This window comes from Schistocerca americana, chromosome 8, assembly GCF_021461395.2.
Source record: "Schistocerca americana isolate TAMUIC-IGC-003095 chromosome 8, iqSchAmer2.1, whole genome shotgun sequence".
In the NCBI taxonomy this organism is placed as follows: Eukaryota; Metazoa; Arthropoda; class Insecta; order Orthoptera; family Acrididae; genus Schistocerca; species Schistocerca americana.
Window position 1 is genome coordinate 26,232,189 of NC_060126.1, and position 23,562 is coordinate 26,255,750.

At 46.7% G+C, this 23,562-nt stretch overlaps 1 protein-coding gene across 1 annotated transcript in view; it reads left to right on the plus strand.

Moving 5' to 3' along the window:
• LOC124544935 overlaps positions 1 to 23,562 on the plus strand; it is a 389,392-nt gene that overhangs the window by 129,582 nt on the left and 236,248 nt on the right. Inside the window, exon 3 of the mRNA XM_047123682.1 lies at positions 15,152 to 15,275. Within this exon, the coding sequence (XP_046979638.1) occupies positions 15,152 to 15,275 (124 nt within the window). The remainder of the gene's footprint in view (positions 1 to 15,151; positions 15,276 to 23,562) is intronic.

The following is a 23,562-nucleotide window of genomic DNA, read 5'->3' on the forward strand; positions in this document are numbered from 1 at the left end:
TTGAGTTATTTGACAAAAAAAAATGTGTTGTTCTGACAAAAATAATGAAGTATGTTGTACCTATTTTCAATGTCGGGCGGTACTGTAACCTTTCACGCTTAGGGGAGATAGGTAGTCGGCCCAACTATATCCAATCCGCCGGCAACCCAGGCAAGAGACAGTCAACGGACCCACCGACAAGACGACTTGCTTTCCACCCGACCAGTGCACAAGGAATTCGAAAGCAACGTAAAAGGCGTAGCCGCCTACAACCAAGTATGCATAAGCTGTCAAAACTACACACACGTGTTGGACAGCGACAGCACGGTGAGGAAAGGACACTGCCTGAATTGTACGTCAGTGGCCAGGGTAGGTAACCGGAACACTAACGGCCACAAGGCTGGTGCACTTGGACTTCAAATAATCAAAATGCAGTTCAACTCCACCGGATGGTGGCCAAACTTTCGCCAACTCGAACACTCGCTGCTGCTCACGGGAATACCCCCAACAGCCAACCATGAGAACCAACAGCACAATGTGAACAGACTGGCTTCGGTAATCAAATCACCACTCAACTTTGATGTCCTGGTTCGGTGAGCCACGAACCTCGCAGCAATCGGAACAGCTACCACACACTCTGACACTGCGTAGAGACCGCCACTGGGTTCGGCCCACTGCGCCGCGCGGAGATTTCCTGGCTGATCCACACCAACCGACCGACTCCTCAGAGCCAGGACGCCGACAACATTCAAAATAACTTGTCCATCAAAATCACACAAACTACACACAGTTTCACGAAAACTTGCACGAAGAACTAGACAATGGTAACGGCAGTGACTGTACGATAACAGGGACGACTCACGAGTCGGCACACACAGACAACCCATAAGCGATCGCCGGCCAGATCCACGTCGTCTGGCAAGACGACTGGCAGACGACCAACCAAAGTCGTCCCCACTCCAATCGTGAGTGGCGGCAACCGTCGGGCGAGTCATGGCGGTCCGGACCTCACTGCTGCCGCGCCCCGACTGAACTTGTGCCGCGCAATAACTCAAACACTGCCAGGTCCAAACTAACTCACAACACACGACGACAGGGAAGTAATAGCAGTCCATCAAAGATAATACGGCAGGGCCTATATCGATAAGCGCTGCTGCTGCCGCCCACGGGCAGGCAAGGCAGCAACTCAGTGACACCAGTAATTGAAAATTAAGATAACGAGGTGGCAGTACGGTAAAAAGAAGATGTAAAAAAATGAAATGGCACGAACACGAGCCACGCACGGCTCAGATTTATTACTTAAGAATTTACATGGTGGCAGTTTTTCTTCCGAGCTCTGAAGGGCCGTTATTGGATGTAACAGCTCCATGATGCTACTCCAGGTGGCCGTAAAACAAATGTGTGCAACGGAAAATACTGAAAACCAAGATGAAGATTTGGCCCTGTCTGACTACCCCCTGAAGTAGATCTGAGGATCTCTTAATGGTGATATTATTTCTTCCTTCTTGCTCTTTAGCATATAAATTACAACCTAAATGTAGATGAGTGATTAAGGGAACTAGTAACTACAACATGATAAATGCTGTTTCTGTTTATTCATTTATTGTAGATTAAATCCGCTTTATATATCACAAATGTTTATATATCAATATCCAATGGCCATAAAGAGATACAAATGAATTCCCTAAGTAATAATACTGATCAACTGCCAAAGTATGCCCCTTTTTAAGGCTACACGATCTACAGGGTGTTTATAAATTAATATCGGGGTTTTTACACTTTATAATATTTATTACATTAAACTTACAGTTATAAATAATATGTCAAATGAAAGAGCAATTCAAACAGTTTTACCAAGAACCTTATAAATGTTCAATGTGAGCACCATTTGTCACAGGGCACACATCAAGTCTACAGCCGAGGTCTGCTTGTAGCGGAGGCAGGTACACACGATCCTTGATGAAGCCCCAAAAGAAAAAATCGTATGGCGCTGGGTGAGGTGAACGTGGAGGCCATGCAGAGCAAGCCATGTCATTGGGCCCCTTGCACCTTATCCAGCATTTGGCTATAGACTTGTGTGCCGTGTGACAAAATGGTGCTCACTTTAAACATCTATAAGGTTCTTGGTAAAACTGTTTGAGCTGCTCTTTCATTTGACATATCATTTATAACTGTAAGTTTAATGTAATAAATATTTTAAAGCGTTAAAACCCCGATATTCATTTACAAACACCCTGTAATATAAATAACGTGAGATGACTAACATCATCTACGCACCAAACACTGGAAGACACTACTTTCAAAGATGATTTACAGTGGTGTGCAACATCAGTGGAAATAAAAGTTACATGGTCACAGATGTTTAGCTTTATAGTCCTAATAAGCTAAAGCAATTACCAATATCACCGTATGTACTGCATCCAGTATGTCGGAGTGATGGTTCTCGTACACATCTGCGACGATGGAAGAAATCCAGCCACAAAATATTAAAAAAAATGCATTCAAACGCTAGGACGCGAACTCCCAGCCACACAGGCGGAGTCCAGATAACGTCTCAACGTGAGTATAGAGAGGAGAAACGCTCTCAATCACTGAACGCTGCGTACTTAACAACGACTCTGTACCCAGAATTGTGCAAGTTGGGAACAGTACAGTGCCTATCCGTTCATTAACTATAAAATCTCCTGAGGGCAAAGACAGCATGTCCGTCTGTATCAACAAAAGCTGATACTGAGTGACCGTCAAACACGGGCGCTCAAAATGGAAGACCTCTTTATCTCCACTGCTGGCTTCCTAGCAAAGCTCGGCTCCTCTCCCTCATAATTGCAGAAGGTGAATCATATTCTGAAAACCAAGGAATATTCTCCGTCTTTACAGATTCTTCCGAACGCCGACCAACCAAATTTTAGTCTTTGGCATCCAACGTGGAAAGTTTGTGAGGAAATACCTATCCCCATTAATTAGGAAATCTCACAATGGTACGCTTCTCGGAGTAGAAATCCTCGGAAATAACGCAGCCTGCATGATTTCCGAGGTAACTCTTCCTTGTTCCTCTCTCCCGCGTCCAAGATTTTCAGAGTTTCCGAAGTATTATCTGGTTATTCTTCCGGCGTCGCTACAATACTGGCCGGCCGCCGCTGTATTGTGCTTCAGTGCTCAGGTGGGCTGAACGTCAGTCTTGTGCTACTTCGCGTGTTAAGCAGGACCAACACACCTTTGCGGGATTTTCCACCCAGGATATGAGTTACGCCTGCTGTTTTATTTCCACTGGCGTTCCAACCTCTGTCACTATAGCAATCATTCATTACACTACTCTGATAATAAAGACAAGCCATCACCTTTCGTGGAATGAGTGTTAACAACTATTTACGAGGTGTACGTGACAATATTAGTCTTCTTTAAATATTCATATATACGATGTATGACGTACCAAATGATACCTAATTCCTGTTGTAAATCACGGCAAAGTATGCAGATGAGTGCTTGTAAGATGCGAAATGAAAGCCACCTTACACCGCCCCCAGAAGCTGAGTGGTAAAAAAAAAAAAGTAGTCAGCGCAACATAATGTCAATCCTAAGGGTCCGGGTTCGATTCCCGACTGGGTCCGGGATTTTCTCCGCTCATGGACTGGGTGTTGTGTTGTCCTAATCATCATCATTTCATCCCCATCGACGCGCAAGTCGCCGAAGTGGCGTCAAATCGAAAGGCTTGCACCCAGCGAACGGTCTGCCCGACGGGAGGCCCTAGTCACACGACATTTATTTACCACTACTGAATGGCAATAGATCTGTTAGTGTCTCTAATAATCCTCTTCATCTCATTTAGATGCACATACACTGACGGGGAAAAAATCAAATACCAAAAAAGGAACCGTGCGACATAAACTAAAGTTGGAAGCGCTTTTCTACATTTGAAAGATGATGCATATTGAAATTTCGTGCCTGTCGTATAAGAGTGGTGCTTGTAGTGCCACTATGTGTATGCGAATCTGGTCTGTTTTAAATACACGTTGTAACAGTCTTGATAGTTACGTTTGAGATTGGACGCTGTGAGTTGATGTTAATCGAGAATGCCTTTAAGGCTGCAAAGACACCATTGCTAACACCTCACTGAGCTTGAGGGAGGTGCTGGAACAGGGCTACTAGAAGCTGGATGTTCCTTCTGCTATACTGCAGGAAGACTTGTCAGGAACGCAGCCACTGTACTTGACTGCTGGCAGCGGTGGTCACGAGAACGTACCATCGGAAGAAGACTGGGCTCTAGACGGCCATGTAGCGCTAGGGAAGAGCATCGTGTATGGTGTACGGCTCTGGTGCATCGTACTCCATCTGCAGGTGCAATCTGAGCAGCAGTTGGCGTCACAGTGACACAACGGACTGTTACAAATCGGTTACTTCAAGGAGAGCTCCGAGCCACCTGTAGCGTGTAATTCGGTAACCCCAAACCATCGCCATTTGCGATTATAGTGGTGTCAGCCGAGTGCTCATTGGAGGCAGGATTGAGGTCTGTTGTGTTTTCTGATGAAAGCTGGTTCTTCTGTGTCGGTGGCAGTGATATCCGTGTGTTGGTTGGTAGGAGGTCATCTGAGGGCCTACAACCAACCAGTCTGCGTGCGAAACACACTGACCCTACCCGTCTAGTTATGGTATGCGGTGAGATTTCGTACGGCAGGAGCAGCACTCTCATGGTTATCCCACGCACCCTGACTGCTAATTTGCACGTCATTCTGGTGATGCGACCTGTGGTGCTGCCATTAGTGAACGGCATTCCAGGGGGAGTTTTCTACGAGTCTAACGCTCGCCTGTGGCAACCCTACGTGCTCTACAGAGTGTCCAAACGTCGTCTTGGCCTCCTCGATCACGAGACCTATGTCCAATCGAAAACACGTCGGACATCATCGGACAAGTCTACAGTGGTCCACAACCAGCATTAACCGTCCCTGTGTTGACCGACCAAGTGCGACAGGCGTGGAACTCCATCCTACAAACTGACGTCCGACACCTGTACCACGGAATGCACAGACGTTTGCACACTTGCACTCAGCATTTTGGCTGTTACACTAGCAATTAATGTAGCAGCGTTTCACATTTGCAATAGCTTATCTCGCACCTACATTAACCTGTGATCTTGCAATGTTAATGTGTTAAATGTGTTAGGAAGGCAAATGTATTCCCGAAATTTCATTATTTTACACTAATTATTTTTTGTTGCTGCGATTATTTTCCGTCAGTTACACGATCGCTGCTTTCCTATGCATGGCCGCAACATTCAGCAGCCTACTATACAAGACGAACTACTACATTGCATTACGTACACTCCTGGAAATGGAAAAAAGAACACATTGACACCGGTGTGTCAGACCCACCATACTTGCTCCGGACACTGCGAGAGGGCTGTACAAGCAATGATCACACGCACGGCACAGCGGACACACCAGGAACCGCGGTGTTGGCCGTCGAATGGCGCTAGCTGCGCAGCATTTGTGCACCGCCGCCGTCAGTGTCAGCCAGTTTGCTGTGGCATACGGAGCTCCATCGCAGTCTTTAACACTGGTAGCATGCCGCGACAGCGTGGACGTGAACCGTATGTGCAGTTGACGGACTTTGAGCAAGGGCGTATAGTGGGCATGCGGGAGGCCGGATGGACGTACCGCCGAATTGCTCAACACGTGGGGCGTGAGGTCTCCACAGTACATCGATGTTGTCGCCAGTGGTCGGCGGAAGGTGCACGTGCCCGTCGACCTGGGACCAGACCGCAGCGACGCACGGATGCACGCCAAGACCGTAGGATCCTACGCAGTGCCGTAGGGGACCGCACCGCCACTTCCCAGCAAATTAGGGACACTGTTGCTCCTGGGGTATCGGCGAGGACCATTCGCAACCGTCTCCATGAAGCTGGGCTACGGTCCCGCACACCGTTAGGCCGTCTTCCGCTCACGCCCCAACATCGTGCAGCCCGCCTCCAGTGGTGTCGCGACAGGCGTGAATGGAGGGACGAATGGAGACGTGTCGTCTTCAGCGATGAGAGTCGCTTCTGCCTTGGTGCCAATGATGGTCGTATGCGTGTTTGGCGCCGTGCAGGTGAGCGCCACTATCAGGACTGCATACGACCGAGGCACACAGGGCCAACACCCGGCATCATGGTGTGGGGAGCGATCTCCTACACTGGCCGTACACCACTGGTGATCGTCGAGGGGACACTGAATAGTGCACGGTACATCCAAACCGTCATCGAACCCATCGTTCTACCATTCCTAGACCGGCAAGGGAACGTGCTGTTCCAACAGGACAATGCACGTCCGCATGTATCCCGTGCCACCCAACGTGCTCTAGAAGGTGTAAGTCAACTACCCTGGCCAGCAAGATCTCCGGATCTGTCCCCCATTGAGCATGTTTGGGACTGGATGAAGCGTCGTCTCACGCGGTCTGCACGTCCAGCACGAACGCTGGTCCAACTGAGGCGCCAGGTGGAAATGGCATGGCAAGCCGTTCCACAGGACTACATCCAGCATCTCTACGATCGTTTCCATGGGAGAATAGCAGCCTGCATTGCTGCGAAAGGTGGATATACGCTGTACTAGTGCCGACATTGTGCATGCTCTGTTGCCTGTGTCTATGTTCCTGTGGTTCTGTCAGTGTGATCATGTGATGTATCTGACCCCAGGAATGTGTCAATAAAGTTTCCCCTTCCTGGGACAATGAATTCACGGTGTTCTTATTTCAATTTCCAGGAGTGTATTTTCGTTTATTCGCTACTTGCTTAGCTCTTGAATCAGGCTTCTTTGACAGTTCCATCCAATGCTGCTTAAATGACAGCGGCCCATCGAGAGTGACGCCTAGATCTTTAGCGAGGTAGTTATCCGAAACATCGGCCCCATAAAATAGCAAGTGTAGCTTGTGTTCTTGTTTATTATGAAGATGCACTCACTAAACTTTCGCTGCAACTTTTCCATTTTTTATTACGTTCTTGCATCCAAATGGGGAGCAGGATTGAATTTAAGCTCAGCAGACATTAGTCACGCCAGTGCCGCCACACGCACCAATGGATCGTTAAACCTTTACAGACGGCGCAAAGATCGAGTCACGTGCTCAATTACGCGCGCGCTCTGCCTCTGCGTGAGCTTAAGGCAGTAGTTAGGAATAAGACATTTATGGTTCAAGCGGACATTGCAGGTAAACATGGGTAAAGGTAAGGACGTGACAGAGTGGCGAAAAGGGGCAGTCGTGCTTGGCCGTGCGGTGTATGGAGCTGCTAGCTGCTGCATCTGCTGGTCTTCCACGGCTGACTGCTCAGCGCGTCTGCTAGCAGTGGAGTGACGCGCGAGGCCACCAAACACGGCTTCAGAATTGTGGTCGGAAAAAGAAGCTGACAGAGAGGGACGGCTTGTCAATCAAAACTGCTTCCAAACGCGACAGGAATTGCTGCAGGCAGTGAATGAAAGTCCATTACCGAGAGGACGCTGCGACGGAAACAGCGCGCAATAAATATCTGGCGTCGTTCACTTCGCAAGAGAGCGTTGCTCACGCACGCGCGTAAAGCTGCGCCTCTTCAGTGGGCTGGAAACCGTCGGACGTGGGCAGCAGCTGACTGATGCCGTCTGATGAATCACGTTTCTGCTGCATTCGAGTGAAACACGTCCTTGAGTGCTAAGGCCAAGTAAAGCATTATTCATCCTCTGAACGTGTGCAAGGTCAGGTTCAAGCTTGAAGTAGGTCTGTGATGACTCGGGGGCGTCTTCGTTATCGTGAATAAGACCCACTAAGCAGCCTGCAAACTCACTTGACTTGAACCACGTAGAAAATCTGTGGGACAAGCTGGAACAGTGCCCAAAATGCAGACTAGTGTTACTTAAATATCGACAGTTGACGAGTCCGATATTATCGATGTACTGATTACCAACCGATCTTTTGAGCAGGTATTTCAAATTAAAAATAGCTTTCTCAGAATTTTTATTATTTAAAATGCAACCATACAAGGCATGCAAATTTTGTTTTATACATAGCAAGGAATTTAAATTACTGTCCTTTAGTCTGTTGTTTGAAATACAACAGTAAAATATATAAGTAAGGTGTTTCAAGTCTTCTCCTTTAGTTTGTTGCGTTTTTCAGTAATTACTTATCCTGCCGCGGAGAAAACCCTCATTGCAGGAACTGAAGTCGCTGGGCACCACAAAAACGTTGTGGCCATTACACGCAATGTACTATTAGATTTTGCACGATATTCTAATACACAAGGATGCACGTCTATTATAGGTTTTTCAGAATACTGATGTAGGTCAATTACGGAATCACTGACTGGTGTCAAGACACTGACGTTACGCTGTTGCTAATTTGGCAAAAAAAAAAGTAGACCATCCGATTTCAAACTGTTAGATGTTTCAGTAGACCTGTTAGCACTGCTCTTGGATGCTTCTGTTTCAGGTGTTGTTCTTGTAGCTGATGCGATGATAGCAGCATACTCTTTCTGTAGTACTTGTGCAGCGTCGTCTGCCTCTTGAATGTCCTGAAATAAGTTTTCTAAACCTAGGATCTAATAATGTCACAAGCATATTATCAGTCAATGAGTTAAATGTTTTTACTCTTTCACTGACTGATTTAATCAAGGAATCCAGAACGCTTCGTCCTTCATTAGTTGTTAAGCTGCTTTCAAAGTCTGAAAATTTGCAGCAATACGTCGTATAAGAGGTATACGTAAGGAAGCAGTGATGTATGACTCCTCAGAGATTGTTGTTGTTGCTGCTGCTTAAGAAGGTTGAAAAAGATCTATTATCTCTTGTATAACTAATCAATTTTCTGCTTTTATCCTTTCATTCTTTCATTCTTGTTGTTGCTGCTGCTTAAGAAGGTTGAAAAAGATCTATTATCTCTTGTATAACTAATCAATTTTCTGCTTTTATCCTTTCATTCTTTCATTTGTAGCAATCTCAAGCTCACTTCGTACTTCCAAAATTCTTTTGAGCGTGTGGCACGAGCTGTTCCATCGAGTCGGCGCCTCTTCTATCGGTCCCAGTTCTTTTTTTTTCTTTTGTGTGTGCTCTTTTTAGAACATGTCGCAGTTCGTCACTGGCTAGTGTACAGTTATGAAAGAAAGTCACAATAACCTTTGTTTTCAACAAAATTTTGGAAAATGTTTCTGCTTTGAAACAATCTTGTAGTGTTAAGTCAATGCAGTGGACAAAACCGGGTGAATGTCGAATCCTTAGGCAGCTTTTTCATAACTGCAGCGTTGTCTGTAACCATTACTACTGTCTAATCACGAATATTGTATTCTAGTAACATTTGATTGATGACCTGCCAGTATGTGAGAAATTTCACATAATATTATCAAAAAATTTCTTCTTTCGACGTTTTATTGTCTGAAAAATTACTTTCATATATGAAAACAATACTTCTCATACAAATTGCGCCAATATATTACTTGTCGATATTACGTTGAGCTTCAGTACCTTAGAGCACGGTGAAAGCAGGAAAAGAAAGAAGAAGATAAAGAATAAGAATAAGAGGAAGGTGAACATATGAAATAGGGATGCGACAGGGGAAATGTTTACTGGTGTGCCGTGTAATGTTGCTACGTTAGCTGTACATGCTGGCTGATAAACTGCAGCAGGTATAGAATAAACTACACATCTGAATAACAAGATTGAAACTGCGTTGAAGAGACCAAGGGTGGCTTCTTCAGTCATTATGTTTTTCCCAGTTGACTTGACACTCAGTCCAGAACAGAAGGCCCATCAATCTACTGCAGCGCTACGACTGCTACATCGCTGACATCGGCAGCACTTGTGACAGTGCAGTCGGCAGAAAGCGTGTAGCTTGTAGAAGTTTTGCTGTGTGTTTCGTCTTTCGTCGGAGGAAGCGCACGGAGCGGTATAAAGAGCACAATATGGTATTAATGAAGGGTAAGGAAAGGTGCGGCAAGAGACAGAAATGCTGGCACCTTCGCTCATTATAACGATCTGACTGCCCCTTATACATTTAAGCGCCAAAGAAACTGGTATGGGCATGCGTGTTCAAATAAAGAGATACGTAAACAGGCAAAATACGCCGCTGCGGTTGGCAACGCCTATATAAGGCAACAAGTTTCTGGCGCAGTTGTTCGATCGGCTACAGCTGCTACAAGGGCAGGCTATCAAGACTTAAGAGGGTTTGAACGTGGTGGTATAGTCAGCGCAGGAGTGATGGGACACAGCATCTCAGACATAACGATGAAGTGGGGACTTTCCTGTACGACCGTTTCACGAGTGAATCGCGAACATCAGGAATCCGATAAAACATCGAATCTCCGACACGCTGCGGCCCGAAAAATATCCTGCAAGAACGGGACCAACAGTGACTGAAGATATTCGTTCAACGTGAAGAAAGTACAACCCTTCCACAAATTGCTGCATATTTCAATGCTGGGCCATCAAGAAGTGTCAGCGTGCAAGCCATTCAACGAAATATCATCGACAAGAGCTTTCGGACTCGAAGGCAGACTCGTGTACCCTTGATGACTTCACGACACAAAGCTTTACGCCTCGTCTGGGCCCGTCAACAACGACATTGGACTGTTGATGACTGAAAAAATGTTACCTGGCCTGACAAATCTTGTCTCTAATTATATCGAGTGGATGGATGTGTAGAGGTATGGAGACAATCTCATGAATCCATGGACCCTGTATGTCAGCAGTGGACTGTTCAAGCTGGTGGAGGCTCTGTAATGGTGTGGGGCGTGTGCAGTTAGAGTAATATGGGACTATAGAGTAATATCCACTGAAACGTTCACCTTTCACCCGAATTACTTATGAATATGCATTGCACTGCTGTGAAAGGATATTGCGTGTAAATGCAGCTGTATATTTTAATGATTATATCCAGCCACCAAAGAAATAAAAAATCTTGACACTCTACAGCTTGCGCTTCTACTATATTCAGTTTTGCGGGAGTTGGTGTGTCCTTGAAGGAACAAGCTCCGCGAATCGATCACAACACGGCAACCAATAGATGAATGATATTTGTGCTTCTACAAAAGCAGAAGCGAATCATGGGCATTAGGATTGAGTCAGTGTTTTGTGTTTTCGAATCACCTTACACATTAACTTGTACTAGTGAAAACACTTGTAAGTATAATGAGCACTCAGAAACACCAGAAGACAGAAGCAGGTGTGATTAATTAATAACGATAATAATTTTATTTATTTTAAATGCATTATACAGTACAATTACAAACACTTAAAAAATATTAAAATGTCAGTTTTTCCTCTATTAACTGCGCTGTATTACAAAAGCCTTATTTGCATTTGTATTCCTTGCTACAAGTAAGTAATCTCACATATATGAAGATGAAAATCTGTATAATGCGCATTCTCGAATCCATGTTATTTACGTGTGTAGTTTTTACCATAAGCATCTGACCGGTACGAGATGCGCACGACCGTGAGTTGTCATCACTGGAACACGAACAAGATGGCGACAAGTCTACTAACAACATAGTTTATAAACAACATAGACTGGCTAAGGCGACACCATATTTGATGTTGACTAAATACCTACATAAAATCTACTTTCCCTCTGCACTCCAAACGCCATGGAGATAATAGGAACCGACGATTTTTCAGGCACCAATTAAAAAAGAATTACATCATAAACACAGGACTATCTATAGTAAAACCAGTCTACTGATAGCGACGATAGTGCAGATACTATCGATTAATCAACAGTTTATCGATGTGTAAGTAACACTAACGCAGACATTACTATCTCCGCAATTTGGTGGCACTGAGTGATCAAATGCTGGGTGAATGACTCAATCTGGATGCGAAGTACCTGCACAACCTTGTGTACTCACTTTGTAACGTAATCCAGGCGGTCGTCAAGTCCAAGGGCAGAAGTACGCGATATTAATTGATGTTTGTAATGATTTCTCTAGAAATGACAATTTTTATCCGGCGACCTTACTTAGGTGCCTACTTTGCTTTCTTTATCTCTGAAAAATTCTTCATCTTATCTCTGGAGGTCCTCTTCTGGCCTTCTGGCCAATCTGCTGAGTCCAGTACTTGGTTTGTCTGCTGTAAAATCTGACAGCCCTTCTCTGTATTTTTGTTCTTATCAGCGATTCCAATTTTAACAAAAGGCAATTGGCTAGAATTTAGTTGGCGGTGGGGGGGGGGGGGGGGGGGGGGGAAGGAAGAACTTATTTAGACGTAAATAAGGGGAGGTTAAAAGCTATGCCCGTATTCCTGCTACCAATCGCATGTACCTGCTTCGATTTTAGTACAGGTTGGTTATATTGCAATTTCATTATTTTAGCATATACATACTTTATGATATACAGCGCGATGTTTTTAATTGGGGACGAACTAAAGGACTGTTCCTGAGAGCATAAGGAGCAGAAAAAGTGATATACATCTATAGCCGGAAATGCGTTTCAAGGAGGTACACCTATTTTAATCAGGAGATAAGAGATTTTTGACAGTTTACATTTCAGTGACTGGAAGCATACGTGAGACTATTCCATGAAGTGAAATTGTGGCGGCTGTAGTAGCGTTTCACGTCCACACTGACGAGGCGTCGGTGCTAGGAGGCACCCGCTTCAGTGCTATGCCGGCTCCCCCTGGTGTGGACGCGTGTCGTGTAGTGCAGCGTCTGGACACGACGGCCCGGTAGAACAGGCTGCTGGGGCTGCCGAGTGCTATACCACCTACTGCACTCCCCTCACTTAAGCCATCGTAAGTTAATTTCTAAACTGAAGGAAACACTTCACAGCATTCGCTTCAGTATTGCTACAAATTCGTCGGGCTATAGACCGCGCCGCTCGAACTCGCAACACTGCTAAGAGTATCCTACGACTTCCACATCGATGGGAACGGTTTATACACAATGCTGGTGACTACTTTGAAGGTCAGTAAAACTTTGAAACGCGTATCTATTTTGTACAAGCTGTAAAGGTAAATACACTCCTGGAAATTGAAATAAGAACACCGTGAATTCATTGTCCCAGGAAGGGGAAACTTTATTGACGCATTCCTGGCGTCAGATACATCACATGATCACACTGACAGAACCACAGGCACATAGACACAGGCAACAGAGCATGCACAATGTCGGCACTAGTACAGTGTATATCCACCTTTCGCAGCAATGCAGGCTGCTATTCTCCCATGGAGACGATCGTAGAGATGCTGGATGTAGTCCTGTGGAACGGCTTGCCATGCCATTTCCACCTGGCGCCTCAGTTGGACCAGCGTTCGTGCTGGACGTGCAGACCGCGTGAGACGCCGCTTCATCCAGTCCCAAACATGCTCAATGGGGGACAGATCCGGAGATCTTGCTGGCCAGGGTAGTTGACTTACACCTTCTAGAGCACGTTGGGTGGCACGGGATACATGCGGACGTGCATTGTCCTGTTGGAACAGCAAGTTCCCTTGCCGGTCTAGGAATGGTAGAACGATGGGTTCGATGACGGTTTGGATGTACCGTGCACTATTCAGTGTCCCCTCGACGATCACCAGTGGTGTACGGCCAGTGTAGGAGATCGCTCCCCACACCATGATGCCGGGTGTTGGCCCTGTGTGCCTCGGTCGTATGCAGTCCTGATTGTGGCGCTCACCAGCACGGCGCCAAACACGCATACGACCATCATTGGCACCAAGGCAGAAGCGACTCTCATCGCTGAAGACGACACGTCTCCATTCGTCCCTCCATTCACGCCTGTCGCGACACCACTGGAGGCGGGCTGCACGATGTTGGGGCGTGAGCGGAAGACGGCCTAACGGTGTGCGGGACCGTAGCCCAGCTTCATGGAGACGGTTGCGAATGGTCCTCACCGATACCCCAGGAGCAACAGTGTCCCTAATTTGCTGGGAAGTGGCGGTGCGGTCCCCTACGGCACTGCGTAGGATCCTACGGTCTTGGCGTGCATCCGTGCGTCGCTGCGGTCCGGTCCCAGGTCGACGGGCACGTGCACCTTCCGCCGACCACTGGCGACAACATCGATGTACTGTGGAGACCTCACGCCCCACGTGTTGAACAATTCGGCGGTACGTCCACCCGGCCTCCCGCATGCCCACTATACGCCCTCGCTCAAAGTCCGTCAACTGCACGTACGGTTCACGTCCACGCTGTCGCGGCATGCTACCAGTGTTAAAGACTGCAATGGAGCTCCGTATGCCACGGCAAACTGGCTGACACTGACGGCGGCGGTGCACAAATGCTGCGCAGCTAGCGCCATTCGACGGCCAACACCGCGGTTCCTGGTGTGTCCGCTGTGCCGTGCGTGTGATCATTGCTTGTACAGCCCTCTCGCAGTGTCCGGAGCAAGTATGGTGGGTCTGACACACCGGTGTCAATGTTTTCTTTTTTCCATTTCCAGGAGTGTAGTTGGCACTATTAAAGTTCCAACCCTAGTATTTGGAGGAGCGAAACGTTAGCTGTTTGTGAGTATAAATCTAGGCGCTTGTTTGGTTGTAGCTATGGAGATGAGGTTGAGTGCTGAGGTTGATAGTTGGAAGACAGAGACGGAGTTGTAGTTGAGGTGGGGCACTGAAAGAGGAAAATGAGTGTGAAAGGTGGATAGAGAAGAGCTAGCGCTGATACAGTCAGAGAGGTGAGAAGAGTTAAGTTTCTAGAATGGATAACATCTGGGCTGATTTCTTTGCCTGGAAGAGAGAATCGGTTGGTGTTTAGAGGATGTAGAGTGCATGTAGATGTAGGGCTTGGAAGATGTGTTGTGGCAGATAGCAGGTTGAAAATTAGGTGGTAAACAACAGGATTGTTCAAGTAAAGTTCGTGATAGTGTAGGATGTACAGATGTGTTAGGTGTGCGTGAGGAGAAGTGAAAGTTTGATGAGACAGTAGAGGATCCACATGGAGGAAGAGAAATGCATGTCGAAAGAGAGATGAAGTGGTTGACATATAAGGATTTGGAAGGACTAACAGAACTATAGCGGGGCTGATAGACCTACCCATGCAACACTGGCGTAGGAGCAGACAGGTCATGTCAAGGTTTTGGAGGTGTGGACTGTGAGAGGAGGAGTGGAATCTCAGCCCCATCCACATCACTGCATACTGAATCTTCGACTTACTGTTCTCTACCAGTGTGCGACATCAACATGGCGCCCTGTTAGCTTCCTACTAGCGTGCCGGGAAGCAGCTGGCTGCAGTACAGAGACGGCGCGTCGCTTCTGTGTTGCAGTCGCAGCGCGCGAGGCCTCCGTCCCCATCGTCTTCTGCGCACGCGCAGCTGGCGGCACGCTTCAGCCAGGCCCTGCACCGGTTCAGCCCGGACAACTGCGCAGCGGACTCTGTGCACGCGCACGGTGAGTACCGCTCAGTGCTTTCAGTTTAATAAACGCAACGTGTTAGAATCAACCATCTACGGAGTGAGTGAGGAAGAACAGTCCAATGAAGTTTAGTGGGCTCCTCTCGGGAGCGCAGACTTGTGAGCGACCTTACGTTGGCACGGATGAGGAGGCCTTTTGCATTTCTGTGGCAACGAATACGGTGAAGTCGTCTCTCCAGTTTCTTCATTGCAGGAGTCACAGCTGTGTGCGACGGGCCGCACGCGGGAGATGGGACAGGGTTGTGGGACCTCGTTGCGATGATGATAGACGCCTCCCCCAACGACTCACCGTGCTGTTGTTCACTGCCATGTCTCCGTACGCATTCTGCAAGCGCCTATGAATATCTACGATGTTCTGGTTTTGCACCAAAAACAACTCAATGACAGCTCTTTGCCTGGGACGCACCTCCGTTACTGACGCCATTTGGAAGGCTACGTATAACGCGTCCACGTATCGGAACTTCATGAAACTATGGGGTCTGAAGCGAGAATATTCCACGATGTCGCACAACACATTCCGCATTTGCTCAACTGAAACTGGCCGAGAAGAAAAAAATGTATTGCAGTACTTAGTGAACCCTCCTCTCCTGATTGAGGTCAGAGAAGGAATCACCCTTCCACTATCGTAATAAATCTGCTGATTGCGCACTGAACGAAAGGAAACTGCACAAGAGTGAATGAAAATGGAGAAGCAAGGGATGTGGTCGATGACATACTTTCCTAGGCCAGAGGTCGCTTTACTTTCTCTGGTCGTCTTCTAGATTCACCATGGTTTCTATTACAGAACTTCAGTCTGTATTGTTCTAAGTTCCCTGAAGGTACCGTAAAGTCACTCTGTTGAACGTACGCATATTTGGAAAAGCTGAAACTGCGTCATAAACTATCTTGAATCTATTAAGCGTGAGAATTCAGGTCATTATCGGGCGGGGTTTATAATAACCAACAATCTAGATAAGATGTTCACTGAGTGTTTGAAACTGTTCAAGTCAATTATTACAGTTTTAATCACGTCAGTCGTAGCTTAAAGGTATTTCCCTACTTTAAAAAAGAATAAAAACTTTCTTAAGGACCTCTGTCGGTCTTGGCGATATTTTCTGTGAAACGAATCTTGCGATGGATGTCAGTGGCTCTCTCCTTACCCGTCTCGCAGAGTTCTGCGCGGCAAAAGGTGGTTATTCGAGCACCCTGGCAGGTGGTTACATTAATGTGGCTGGACATTGTATATTTAAACGTCTTTGCATTTTTGGCTGTACGAGGAGTGTTCAAAAACTAACGGGAGTATTTTTTTTTCTTTTGGAAAATATTTCAATGATTCGTCTAGGTCAACGCAGTCCTCTTTAGGCATTATACACTAGTGCTAGCACTTTTACCGATCACCGAAATACTTCTAGACACGATCTTTGGCACAGTTTGTAGCTCCCTCAGCGATGCAATGCTCGTAAAATGACGGTCCTTTAAGGTTTTCTTTGTTCCTGGAAAGAGGAAAAAGTTACATCTGCTCCCATCTCCCGAATATAGAGGCTGGCGCATCATTAAGTATTGCTTTTGGACCAAAATAGCCGCGCGGGATTAGTCGAGCGGTCCCGGCGGAGGTTCGAGTCCTCCCTCGGGCATTAGTGTGTGTTTGTCCTTAGGATCGTTTAGGTTAAGTAGTGTGTAAGCTTAGGGACTGATGACCTTAGCGGTTAAGTCCCATAACATTTCACACACATTTGAACATTTGGACCAAAATTCATCAACAAGCAACAAAATGTTGGCAGGTGCATAATTTAGATGCAAAAGCCATAAATCGTTTCGCCACAAATCCGGGCGTTGTGCTTTTTTTCGCATTGATTCACGTAAACAACTATCAGCTTTCGACGTTGAGACAAAAGCGCGTGGTGCTCTATGCTGTTATGTACGGGCCCATTCGATCATGGTGGTCCAGAGTGGGGCAGTTGAGCATTACTTTCGACGTCATATCCGAAAACCCACGTTCCCTCACCTGTTATGGCACGTTATTGTAGTCCTACTTATTTATTGATTTTATCTAGTGGCTGCTGAGCGACTTGAACCACCATTGGTTTTTTTCCCATATTCAATGGAAGTGGAACAAGTTTTACAGTCATATGTGTTTTACTGATGTAGGACTCACGAAAAACGGTTTTTAACATTTCTGAAACTTACCTGCAGTTTGCTTCGTTGTTATACCCAAATGTAATACAAACTCTCTGGTCTATTTTTATACAAAGAATTACTCGAAAGGCCCGGAAATCCGTAGAAGTGATGTACATGTTCAAATAAACAAATGATTACAATTTCAGAAAATTTGCATGATTTATTCGAGACAACCATATGCTTGGCGCTCGTTCATAAGGTTGTTGGATGTCCTCGTGAGCATTCCGTGCCAAATTGTGTCCAATTGGCGCTTTAGATCGTCCAAATCACGAGCTGGTTGGAGGACCCAACCCATAATGCTCCAAATGTTCTCAAATGGGGAAAGATCTGACGGCTGGACAACACAGGATTTTGCAAGCACGAAGACAAGCAGAAGAAACGCGTACCATGTTCGGGTGGGCATTATCTTGCTGGAATGTAAGCCCAGGATGGCTCATCATAAAGGGCAACAAAACGGACCGCAGAATATCGTCGTCTACTGCTGCGCCATAATGCTGCCGTGGATGAGAACCAAATGGGCCCCGCTCGGAAAAGAAACGGCACCGCAGACCATCACTCCTGGTTTTCGGGCGAATGGCGGGCAACAGTGTGGTTGGTATCGCACCAGTGTCCAGGGCGTCTCTAGGTTTCCGACCTGGAATCTCACTGACTGGAGTAGAGTTATCTGCAGTGATGCGTTTAGCTTCTAATTGAGCTGCGATGACCTGCAAATACATGTCTAGAGACGTTCCGGAGAGCAGTAAGATACCAACCCTACTGCCGCGCACCGTATGGCTCTAAAACCGTGAGTGATGACCTGGGGTGCCACCTCTTTTCATATCAGGAACCCTTTGGTTGTCCAGTCTGGTCCCTTTAATCCCAACCAACCAACCAACCTTTGGTTGTCATCCGCGGTAGCCTTACAGGACAGCGGTACGCCGACGAGGTTGTACGCCCCGTTTTGTTGCCTTTCATGCCAAGCCGTCCTCAGCTTACATTTCAGCAAAATAATGTCCTCCCGCTCACGGCGATAGTATATACTTCCTACCAAACCCTGTCCTGGTCAGCAAAGTCGCCGGAAGTCTCCCCATCTCCGAACGTTTGGAGCATTCCACGCACGGGCCTCCAACCATCTCGGGATTTTGACGATCTAACGCGGCAGGTGGACAGGATTTGGCACTACACCCCTCAGGAGAACTTCCAGCAACTGTATTGATCAACGCCAAGCCGAGTTAGAGTCGTGAGTGGAGCAGTGTGTTATTGACTCGCTCAATTCGTGAAGTACTTTCTCTCGAATAAATCATCAAATTTTTCAGAAACTGTAATAATTTGTTTGTCTACACATGTACAGCACATCTACCGATTTACGTCCCATTCGTATCATTCCTTCATGATGCTTTTTTTTTTTTTTTTTAGTTTATCTATATCAGTCAGTACTACAAAAATACACGTTTGCCGACACAGCGAAAAAGACACCACGCGAATCGGGGTATTGCACCATGCGAAGTTACAAAATACTCGTTCCTATTCGAGCACACCTGCTACACGATTTTTAAGCATATTTAGCAAGGAAAAATGATGTTTAGACTCAGGTAACAAAGGCGCCCTTGGCGAGGGAAATTGGCCGTTGTTGTCAGGCGTTGTTCCGCGCCCGTGCACGTGTCGCCCGCCCCCACGCAAGACAAAACACGGCGCCTCGCCCGAACGAGATACGGCCGCGCCTGCGCGTGAGACGCCGTCGCCTGCTCTCAACCGTCGCACGGACGCTCCACTCATCGGCGTAGGCAGTCGTGGCGAAATTAAAAATTTAAAAACCAATTAGAGGTTTTGAAGTTAAGTGAAAGAAAGTGATTGACATAGAAATTAATATTCAGATGTAGTCACGGTAAGAGTACGAGGGTCATTTCAAAAGTCCTGCACGCTGCGCACGCGCGACCGCTACGTTGGCGTCATCAGCTTGAAATTCGTGTCAGCTGTGAACGAGACCTCAGGCGTCACGGAGGTACGCGTGTTTGGTTGTTGGCGTGGCTGCGTTGTGAGTAATTCAGTTTTGAAATCTAAGCTGAAACCGAGTCAGGTAGTGACCACTGTTCCTACACCAAAATCGATTTCCTACGTGGAAAGCATCCAACTGAAATTTACAGCGCTCTAAGAGAGGTGTGGTGGTGGATCGGTGGTCTGCTCGTATCCTTGAAAGTCGCGTAAGCGCTGAGGTCAGCCCAAGAAGTGGAAAGCAATTGACGGCAACAGACTACTCAAGTTATTGTTAATGACGTCTTGATAGAGGTTGGACGAAAAACATGTGAGGAAATTGTATACGAGGCCAGAACGTCAGTCACCTGAGTTTACAGGATCACTAATGAAAAGTTAAAGCCGGCCGAAGTGGCCGTGCGGTTAAAGGCGCTGCAATCTGGAACCGCAAGACCGCTACGATCGCAGGTTAGAATCCTGCCTCGGGCATGGATGTTTGTGATGTCCTTAGGTTAGTTAGGTTTAACTAGTTCTAAGTTCTAGGGGACTAATGACCTCAGCAGTTGAGTCCCATAGTGCTCAGAGCCATTTGAACCATTTTTTTGAAAAGTTAAAGATGAGAGAGTTGTGCCGGATGGGTTCCGGATGATCTGAGTGAAGAGCAGAAAGAAGGTCGCAAAAAAATCGCGGAAGAGTTGCTTCAACGTCATTGAGCAGAAGGAGAACAGTTTCTGAAACGGACTGTTGCACTTACTACACTCGCATACTTGTTGAGCCAAAAGAGAAGAATCAGTCGTCACAATAGGAAGGTCCCGACTCTCCACGCCCGGAAGTGCAGCACTGCCGCGCTGTCCTCTAATGGCTGTCTAGGTCCGCCTCGTCTGGCAGGCATCCGACTTCGGCAGCACCGTATGCCGGTACTTTCTGCCGCGTCAGCGGGCCGATGGGTGTTCTTGTGCAACACCTGCTTCTTGTTGCAGCATCGTGCCGTGCTGGCAGAATGACATTACGATGCTTCATTGGTTTCCCAGTTAACGACTGAGATTTCTCGCTCGAGCGTCCGGGGCGTGCCATATTATTTGCACTATCAGCTCTTTGCCTCTTTTTCGTTCTGATTGCTACACAACACAATTCCCTTGCTTGAGTTGACTTAGTGCTTCCTGTAGAAACTTCAAGAAAATTTTGCATCTCTAGCAGAAGAAAATTATCGGTATATTATGTGGCTCTAGGTATATGGCAAGGAGAAGTTGTGTGAAACAATCTTGAACAAATAAATCAATGTATACAAAACACAACACAGTAACAGAACATATCTATGAACACGTCTACAATTTCTCTTCTGATGGCATATAGCGGACACAATTACGGAAAGAAACTCGTCAACCTTGAGGACAACTGCCGAATGACCCCATAGATGTGGCGGCCCTCCTCCGCTGGCCCTGCGACAGGTGCGCCGGCCATCTCTCACCGCCGGCAGGCCTCAATGGCTGCCGTGAACTGGGCGGCGCAGCTTGTTTTACGGCGACGCCAGCGCCGTGTTCTCAATTAAAGCGCGCGGCCAGTGGCGTGGCTGGCTGGCTGGCTGGCTGGCACTGCTCTCGCCGCCCGCTTTATTTATCGGCCAAATTACGCGGAACGCCGGCCACTGCCGCGCTTCTTTTCTTTTCTTTTCTACTCCTCGGATACCTGCCTGCCCACCTTCTCCTATTTTCATGCCGGCTGCGACGCTCCACCGCTGTCCCTTTTCGTTTCCCCACTTCCTGTCTTTGTGCGGGGAGCTGAACGTATGCATAACACCAGGCCGTCCGGCAATTTCTCGGACTGCGCTAAACATTTTATTCGTCGAAATTCCTAACCGTGTTTAGAATACCTTCTTTTTTCACACTGGAGCAGTCAGCTAACGTTGACGTAGCACTCTGCGACTTCCATGACATCAATTGTTGCTGTTTCATGCTGAAGACTGATTTCACACGTGAAAAACAAATAAAGTTCTAAAATATTTCAGCAACGTGCCGTGTAAAGTAGAACCAATACGAAACAAGAACGTTCTCTACGTCACAAACAGAACTTGCGACATGCCATATTCTATTCGTCGTGCTCATTTGAAGCCCATGTTTAGTGTGTTTTGAGTGAATGTCTGCCTTTTCACAACACCGGCACACCGAGGATCTCTCGAGAATACATTGTTATCTGAACAATTCGTTGTAACAAAATTGTAGGAGGCGTAATATTGATGGTTAAATGATTCTCGTATTTACTTTTTTTTCGTGTTATAGCTCGTATGTTTTCAAAGTAGGCAACAGCTCATTGGAGATTCATCAAAAACGTGTTGTTCTTTCTGGACGTATTATAATTGAATGTCATTTAACAACATATCGGCAATTAAAGGCTTCAGGGACTAGTTATCATGATGTTGTCATACCGACGATGATTACCAAATTTAACAAAGCAACCAAGAATGCTGGGAAAATATTTTTGCTGGAAAGAGCAGATAAGCAATTGCTAGGATCCTACGAGTATTGGGGAAAGAGAGCACCACCCCACTTCGCATTGTTGCCAGATCTTTTCAAAATGGTGGCGCATAGAATTGGCAACAACGCATGACATCATCCAGAACGTTATTGAAGATGGCGGCTCTTGGCGCGAAGTTTGAAATTTGCCAAGAAGAAGGTCAATTGGACTACCCACACTAACCTAATTCACCCGACCTCCACATCTTCCTATGAACTGGGGTATCTCTACTAAGCTAAGAAAATGGAGTGAAAGAAAGGGCACATGGACTAACCTCGGTTACCCAACTGATTGGTGGGAAAAGGACTCAACCAGTGCTGGACATTTCATTTTGTATACACCAGTGTTTATTTAAACAATTGCATGCAGCACACCCATCCAGTGTGTTCACCACAAGGTCCGGACTCCAACTGACCACACCATACAGCAGTACCACCACACCATGAGGTCTGGACTCAAACTGACCTAGTACATAGCCCCACCACCAGAGGGCGCTGTCGTCCAAGATGGCGGCCACGGCGTTAGGTGATGATGCATGTACCATTATTCAAGATGCTGGCAAACAGTGAGTTCACCACAAGGCCTCGTACATATTGACACCAGAGAGTGCAGCTGTGGACTTGGAATGAATTTTCGCGAATGCCACGCCCACCTGGACTTAGAAGGAAATAGTTAAAGTCTCCACCAAGATCCTCAACCAACCGCTATGTCCTCACACCAACCCATGTTGTCGGGGTAATATGTACTAAAGTGCACTAACGTGTGCTAAGGTGTACTAACGTGCACTAACGTGTACTAACGTGCACAGCACATGAATCCATCCAAGATGGCGGCTGTGTCGTCTGTTGATGATGCAAGTGCCACACCCCTCTGGCTGGAAGATTGAATTTTGGCGGAAGATAGGTCAATTGGGCTACATTCACTAACCTAACACCCCTCCCACTGAAAAACAGTGGGACATTCAAATTCCAGCATGATAATGCATCACACCACAGTTATCTCTACTAATCTAAAAAAAATCGCGGGAAAATATGTCACTTGGGATACGCCCACTAACCTAACTCACCCGGCCGCCACCTATTCCCAGGAACTGGTGCAGAGTTTGAATTTTGGTGGTAAAGAAAGGTCACTTCGAGTTTCTCTACCAACCTAAAAAAATTGCAGGAAACAAAGCTCACTTCCACTAGCCTAAGTCACCCGACTGCCACCTCTTCCTAGGGATTGGTAGGAAAATGATCCAGCCTGTGCTGGGCTGCTGGAGAGAAGAAGGAGTGTGCTTTATTTCTTTTGGAACAATTTATTTATGGATGGAGTATATTTGTCACACAAAACACTAGCCCTGATGTCCTTGGGGTCAAATATGGTTCAAAGGGCTCTAAGCACTATGGAACTTAACATCAGGGGTTATCAGTCCCCTAGACCTAGAACTACTTAAACTAACCTAAGGATATCACTCATATCCATGCCTGAGGCAGGATTCGAACCTGCGACCGTAGCAGCCGCGTGGTTCTGGACTGAAATGCCTAGAACCGCTTGGCCACTGTGGTCAGCCTGCTTGGTGTCACAATACACAGTTCTAGACATGCAAACTACTCATAAATGACGCAACAGACATGCTTGCTAATTGTAGACTGTCAAAGTAGTGC